A 7,474-nucleotide genomic window follows, 5' to 3' on the forward strand; every position below is an offset into this window, starting at 1 on the left:
CATCCTTCATCTTTCTATTCATTAAGCTCCTGCGCACCGCCATAATCTGGACAACGCGGTCGTCTTCTCCCATTTCTCGTTTAACTTAAATCGAAAAGCATATCAAATCATGAACCCATCAATGCTGGTGATGTATCATCTGGATTTGGGAATGGCTGAAGATTTGATCTATTCGGGCCTTCCATGGCTGAAGGTCTCAATTCAATCCGTTTTCCATCTTCATTTTCTGGGCATTTAAGAATGAATTTGGATTTAAATTTGATTCCAGGGAAAGCATTGACTAATCAAAGGAGAAACGTTACCCAAGCCTATTGAAGTGAGGATGAATATTTACTGTTGCTGAAGGGAATTTGATAATACATATGTTTAGTTTGATATCCGGCTTTGTAGTTTTGAACATCTTTATTCTTCAATAAAGAGAAACAAAATTAATCAGAACCACAAGCTGGTGGCCGGTGTTGATTTAACAAATTAATCAATTTAGCTACCAGGAAAACTTATTTGTCATTGAAGAAGCTAATTTGTTAGTTCCATGAGAGAAGAGAAGAAACTAATTTGAAAGGTAAGAGAAAGACAGGAAAAGAAAGCAAAAAATGAATTGAAAGAAAACGATGATCAATAAGATCTGCGGCGGAGCTGTTGTTGCTGGTAGTGAAATCGGCTGACTCCGTACTGCTTCAGATGATAAAAAAAATTTAAAAAAAGAAAAAAAGAAAAAAAAGAAAGCTGTTCCAGAAAGGAAGAGGCAAGAAGAGGTAAAGAGTTGGTCTAGGTTGAGAACACGACTTAACGTCTCCTTCAGTTCTTCTAAACGTCAAACATTTTGCAATTAAATGGCTCATTTAACAAGTTTTAGGGGGTTTGTGCTGATGTGTCAAGTTTATAACCTTCGGATATTGAATGAACGGACACGATTCAAAGTCAAGGATAAACAAGGATGGCAGGCAGCCAAGGAGAGGATCCTTATCCAAACAAAATTGGTTTAGTTTCTTTCACATTTTAGTTTTTAGTTGAAAATACATTTAGTTTAGCATCCGAATACTGTTATACTAAGAAAATGAGGACATCCAACAGTTACAACCTTCTCCATGGATGGACAAAGCAAGGCAGATTCAATTACAGAAACAAAGACCATGTCCATGTACTCAATAAACCTTCAAAATTTGGGCGCCAAGAACGTAAAAACCTTATAAACTCAAAAATAACAAAAGAAACACACGAAATGTAAATAAATAAATTAAAAAAAACCCGGTCCAACATTTCTTCAGGTTCCACAGGTGATCGGGTTTGCTCTCCGGTTAAGCTCCCGGAGCTGCATCCTTGACCTTACTATGCAAATACCCACCATACTCTTTAGCATAGTCCTTGACGTGGCTAGCCGTGTCGTAAATCCTGCTCCGAGCGTAGTCAACCCGGTCCGAACCGGGCGGGTGCATCCCTTTAAAGTACCTGTACATCCACGACAACCCGCCCACGGCGGCGGCGCCGAAGCCGCACATGGACACGAACCCGGCCGTTGCAAGGAACAGGACCGTCCCGAGTGGGACCCATATGGGGCTGGAAACGATGAGGATAGGAGTGAAGAAGATAAGCCCTAAAACCGTAACGGTGATGGTGATTCCTGTGAGGAGTAGGAGAATGCCGCCAGAGACGAGGAGGGTGAGTAGTCCGATGAGCTGCGTGGAGTTTGGGACGTGGCTTTGGAGTTTACTTAGGAAACTGCCGCCGTGGGAGGACCTTTGTGATCGGTGCTGCTGCTGGTGGTGGGTCTGGGCTGGCTGGAGTTGCTGGTGACGGTCCGCCATGGGGGAGATGAGAGAGTGAGGCAAGGAGAGAAAGTGGCATAGAGAAGTGAGGGAGAGAGAAGATGAAGACATAAAAATGGGGGAGGAGAAGACAGGTGGTGGGGAAGATGACATGCAGAGGGACACGTGGAGGGAGGAGGGGGTTGGGACTCCTAGATGGGTGTCGGATCTGAGACTGACCTGTTCTAGCTTTAAGCTCATAGACTTATTTTGGTACTGGATTCTCTGTGGCGCAGCTGCACTATAGGAGCTGTGTTACTTATAATCTAGACATATAATACTTCATTTACTCTTTCAGTCTTTTGATTTGTTGTGAGGTTGTTCATCATATATAGAGGATTCAAAATACCAAGATGAACTCAAACCAACATGAATAGACGGTTTGATTTGATGATCTAGTTCTACTAGTTACGCTCATGTAGTTATTTTTCTGCTGGTGGCCTTCACATGTGGTACATCGATCATTGTCATTTGTTCTTGGTGAGCTGGTGAGTGGTGACTTGATTCACAATGACTTGATTCATTGTCATTGTCATTTGTTATGGTTAATTAACATCGATCATTATCATTAGAGTAGTTCATATGGTTAATTAACATATGAAGTGCACAATGCATACATGAAGTAAAAATATAAGGTAATATTGGTGTTAACCTGGCTAGCTTTGTTATAATTCATCATAGGGATCTAGCTGACTAAAATTTAAAACAGGCAACTAATAAGATGAAGAGGAGGAAGAACAAAGCAGCAATAAGTCCCACAACATCGGTGTCAACCTTGTTTTCCTGGTTACTATAGGAAGCCGTTTCAGTCCTGTTTACTTGAGTAATGCTGCTGTCTTCTTTGACGGTGTTGGGAGTGGTACAAGAAATAGTCACATCTGGTGATGATGCATGCTCATAGTGTGTCTCTTCTTCAAGTTCAGAGTTACCATTTTCGGCTGAATTAGTTGTTGATTTGCAGCCAGACCTCTCATTATCATCGAATACACATTTGGATTGAACTGTTGATCCAACTGAATCATCGAAGACACATTCGGATTGAACTGTTGAACCAACTGAATCACTAAATGAGACTCTCCGTCCTCTTGATTTGACTGCATTGTCACCTTTGTTTTTCAGTATTGAAGCTTTCACCGGCACCATTGATGTCGAAAACCTGCGAACTAGGCCTTTTTTGCTGAAGGAGTCACCTCCGGAGGACCTTTCATCCTTTCTTCTTTTTGTACCCCACTTTTTAATACTATGCATGAATCCGGATTTCTTATCAGTAGTGCTACTTCTTTGGCTACTTGATGATGAACTATCCAACTCCACAGTAGTTGTCTCGAACACTTCATCGCTCAGATCAGTTGTAGATGTCTGAGGCGACACGCTGTCAAAGCAGGGATTTGAAATCTTGCTGCCATTGTGGGATTCAATTTCAAGTCTCAAGCAAGTGTGGAGCCAGCGCTGGTACACAAGTTGTTGGACCATATCGAATCTGTTGTTTTGTAATCTCTCAACTCGTCTCAACAAATCGTCGTTAGTGTGCCTCAACTTTCTTACCTCCTCTCCAATCTTAGCAATGTTTTCACTCTGAAACGAAAACAGGACAACTCAAATTTACTGAAACTAATTTGACTGATATAGCAGTGAAACTACAAGTACTGTCAGGAACACACAATTCTGTACCAAATGATTCAACTAAGCATACTACTTTCAACAAATGAACTACTATGGAATAAGAATAAATTAATATCTATGTACCTCAGTTATGTTGGTTAGGGCAGTAATTTTATCTTGAGCAGCAACCAATTTGACTGCCAATTCTCTCTTTCCAAGCTCAAGCTCTTTGTTTCTCCTCTTCATCTTGAAAATTTGCATCTCAACATCTCTAACACCTTTGAGCTTCTTCTCAACTATGTCATATCTAACTGAGTTTGCTTCATCTTTATCCCTAGGCAAGTTGGAAACTTGTTCCTCCACAATCAAGAGCCTTCCCTTCACCTCCATGTTGCTCTCTTTAATATAATCCATCTTCTTCTGCATTTCAGGTATCAGTTTCTTCGCCGTCTCCAGTTGCTTCCTTGCCAAGACACATCGCTTGACTTCTTCATGGAGATCCTTCCTCTCAGTTTGCATTGAAGCAATGGTGGAATTGAGAATTTCAATCTCCAACGACTTCTCGTCCAAATGCCTTTGCAAGTGAGACATAAAAGATTTCTCTTCTCTTAGCTCACATAGCTCTAGCAATTTCCTCTCAATCCTCAGCTTCCTCTGCTGTACCTCCCTCGCTAGATTATGTAACACTTCTGTTTCATTGACCCTTTTCAGTTCTTTGCTTCTATTAATTTCAGCCTTCTTCCCATCTTCCATCTCTCCTTCAATTTGCTGTTGATGGAAATTTGACTCATCATTCTCTGGAGTACAAAATTTAACATCATCAAATTAACATATAAAAAAGAAAACGTGTTATTTTTCTCAATCATTTTGACAAAGAATCGATGATAGACCTGGTGGATTAATACCGGCGAAATGGTTCTTGGTGGAATTGCACCTGTTTTTGTGTGAAATTGCATATGCTGCAACTGAAGCTGCAGCCAGAAAGCTTACTTTGATGATCATCTAGGAATTAAGATGTTAGGAAAAGTCAAAGCCAAACTTGGTTGACATTGCAGGTATCAGAAGCTCTGAAATTCTCAGTATTGATTCACCATCAGATTTTTCTCTGCCACAAAGGTGAAGATGAAGCTCCATATCAACATGGAGTGGTTGATTTTGTATGACTCTTATCCCACAAAATGGCATTTAATGTTGTTGGAAGAACATGGTATACTTTACTTTGAGTTTTTCTTTGTTTTCTTCTTCTTGTTTCAATTTAACACAAATTGATGTTTTGGCCCCATTCTGTTTAGCAAGTATCTCAGGAAGACAAACAGGATATTTTGCTACCTTGATAGTCCCATGGATTAGAAGTGGTGGTCCCAAATATAATTAGAGGGGTCCTAAAAGAACTTAATTTAATTCTACCGAAATTCATGCATATAGAATTATAGATCAATTTAGAAAATCAACGTAATAACAATTGCGGTTCATATGCTATGCTTCAGAAATAATAGACAAAAAAAATTCAGTAAAATGGGCCAACAAATTTGGAACCATTCAGAAACTCTTCATCTTGTCGTTGTTTCATAACGATAAAATTATGGGTTTTCTCGTTCAAACTTGGGAGAAAGCGCGCGAATTCATGAATGAGTTTGATGGGATTCAAGATCCACTACTCACGATTTAGGTTTTTGCTATCCTCTTGTGCGCAGAATAGAGCAAAAAGTTGTCAGGGCCTATTCACCCCCCTCTAGGACATTCAGCTTGACTTTGTATGTTTGATAATAACGCATCTTCATGTAAGTCGAGCTTTAGAAAATGTACATGAATCTGCCATGCTGAAACGATTGAATTCAGGATAATCAACCTCTCGCCTCTTTATTACAGAAGTCAACCCATTCTAAATGTCTCGACTCGAGAGCGAGCGGGCAACACAATACTTTGGTCCAAATAAAACAGGCAAATTTCTCAAATTTGCTACCCTAATTTTGAAATTTTGGAGTTTTATTGGTAGAATCAATTAGCACGAAATCCTAATCCTACTTGTTTGGGATCATCACCGACACTCAAAATTTTGTAAGAGAAATGATAACACAACGATAAAATTATGAGAATATATCAATGTACAGATGTAAAAGTCGATTGACTAGCTATATTCGATGCAAACATAAACACTCCATCCATTACTAGACCATACTTGATCTCGAATTAGTCTACATCCATATCGAGACAGTCTACCTCCGAATCAAACTATTATACTTGATGTTGTATAAATGATGTATCCACATATTCTTGCACTATTGTAATCTATTTCTTGAAAGATTCTTACATAACGCAAGCGCAGGTAATCATTTATTAAAAAGAAGTGAAGTCTACTTCTTCACCATTAAAAGAAGAAGAAATGAATTTATAAGGATTACTACGAAATTTTCATCTATAAACTCCGAATTTTTCATGTCTCTTCCTTGCATGTGTAAGCCAATAAGAATGGATAACTTGTTAGCCTATAGCGTTTTCTTATGAATTCTTTTGCCAGAGACTTTCATAACATACAAATAAGACTGAAATACACATAGTCTACCAACAACTTTGCCTCTCTTCTTTGCATGTGTAAGCCAATAAAAATGGATAACTTGTTAGACTATAGTGTTTTCTTATGAATTCTTTTGCCAAAGACTTTCGTTACATACAACAAGACTGAAATGCACATAGTCTATTAGCAACTTTGCCTTGAAGAATCCATGATTTGAAAACTTGGAAGAATTTTTTTTTATCAAACAATGTCAAGTTGTTAACTATGTCATGAACTTTTCTTTCTTAGCTTATAGAGTTTTGGATTGATGTCTAGTAAATATATAATCTTCCTCTCTCACATTTATATAGACGTTGTTTACTATTACTCCCCACTCATTCCAGTACTATGATATATATCTCCCAAAAATAATAGAAAACAAATTCCCACTTTTGTCTAGAAAATATAAGAAAAGTTTTTTTTTTGGTTTTGCGGAAATTGAATACAACAGTTATCTGATCATTAATGAGACAAGGTTTAATCATTGTTTGTCACGTATAAGATGACTACAAACTTTCTCTAGTAAATACTTAGGCAACTTTCCCCAATCTGAAGAGTCGACCATGCCATGATTTGGAAACTTAGAAGAAAATTTTAAATCAAATAACCTCAAGTTGTTAACTTTGTTATGAACTTTTCTTTCGTAGAGTTCTGGATTGATGTCTAGTAAATATATATCTTCCTCTCTCATCTTTATATAGACAATTTTTACTTAGTTTTAATAGTTAGATAACGAGTCTTTTAAAAAGAAAGCTTCATTAGACAAATGACAATGTGAAGAATACACACTTCTCGATATATCAAAGGCCAATATGTCATATAAAGCCAACATATTAAAGCTTGAACAAATAAAAGAGATGAAAAAAAGAAGCTAGCCAGCCACAAGATTTCACATCATCATTTCAAATTTGGAGATTTGGTTTGCAACAAAAGACACTCAGAGAACACTCACAATTTGAAGTTTAGTGGTTTTACTGTCTTGCTTCACAGTACGAATTTTCTACAGAAAAGGAAAATAAAATGATTAGATTGGAAACTCATTTCTACGATAACAAATACTCAGACCAAATCTGTCACATCCCGACCCTTATATTTTTACCTTATTTACTAGCGTGATTATAATAAGAATTTTACCGTCTCGATCATTGAGTAAATAGTTTAATTGGTCCTTAGAGGGGTTTCGGGGACGATTATGTGCGGAGGATAATTCGTATGGGGATTATACGGCGACGGTAAAAATAGTAAATTTTAGCTAGTAAAAGGTAATTTTTATTCGGGTATTATTTTTCGGGGTGTTGAATTTTGGAATTATGGGTTAAAAGGGGTGTTGGGTCGGCTGGGCCGAGCCCAACCCATTTCTTCTTCTTTCTCTTCTCCCTCCCTCCCGATTTTTCTTCTCCTCCCACCCGATTTTCTTCTCTCTACACCCAGCAAACTTCCGGCCGTCCTCCCGCCGCCGTCCGACCTCCGTTCGCCGCCGGACCGGTCCCGTTCGGTCGGTCTCCCTCCCAGC

General features: G+C 38.5%; 2 protein-coding genes across 2 annotated transcripts; both read right to left on the reverse strand.

The window, feature by feature from the left end:
* Nucleotides 1-1,026: 1,026 nt before the first annotated feature.
* On the reverse strand, nucleotides 1,027-1,835 carry LOC101294366 (oleosin 16 kDa-like). The gene has a single exon (XM_004299193.1). The coding sequence runs from the start codon at nucleotides 1,803-1,805 to the stop codon at nucleotides 1,299-1,301; it is 507 nt and encodes a 168-aa protein (XP_004299241.1). The 5' UTR covers nucleotides 1,806-1,835; the 3' UTR covers nucleotides 1,027-1,298.
* Nucleotides 1,836-2,498: 663 nt separating this feature from the next.
* On the reverse strand, nucleotides 2,499-4,580 carry LOC101313027 (protein CHUP1, chloroplastic-like). The gene is made up of 3 exons (XM_004301031.1): nucleotides 4,298-4,580; nucleotides 3,552-4,204; nucleotides 2,499-3,380 (listed from the first exon to the last, which is right to left on the reverse strand). Exons 1-3 carry the CDS (start codon nucleotides 4,407-4,409, stop codon nucleotides 2,499-2,501), a joined length of 1,647 nt encoding a protein of 548 aa, XP_004301079.1. The 5' UTR covers nucleotides 4,410-4,580.
* Nucleotides 4,581-7,474: the final 2,894 nt, after the last annotated feature.

Source organism: Fragaria vesca, linkage group LG5, assembly GCF_000184155.1.
Source record: "Fragaria vesca subsp. vesca linkage group LG5, FraVesHawaii_1.0, whole genome shotgun sequence".
NCBI classification, from domain to species: Eukaryota; Viridiplantae; Streptophyta; class Magnoliopsida; order Rosales; family Rosaceae; genus Fragaria; species Fragaria vesca.

What these genes read in the sequence shown, in the direction of transcription:
- LOC101294366 (XM_004299193.1), bottom strand. Translation starts at nt 1,805, where the DNA reads ATGGCGGACCGTCACCAGCAACTCCAGCCAGCCCAGACCCACCACCAG.
- LOC101313027 (XM_004301031.1), bottom strand. Translation starts at nt 4,409, where the DNA reads ATGATCATCAAAGTAAGCTTTCTGGCTGCAGCTTCAGTTGCAGCATAT. An exon ending in CGCCGGTATTAATCCACCAG is followed by an intron (nt 4,205 to 4,297) that starts GTCTATCATCGA and finishes TTTGTACTCCAG; the next exon opens with AGAATGATGAGTCAAATTTC. An exon ending in CCCTAACCAACATAACTGAG is followed by an intron (nt 3,381 to 3,551) that starts GTACATAGATAT and finishes TTTTCGTTTCAG; the next exon opens with AGTGAAAACATTGCTAAGAT.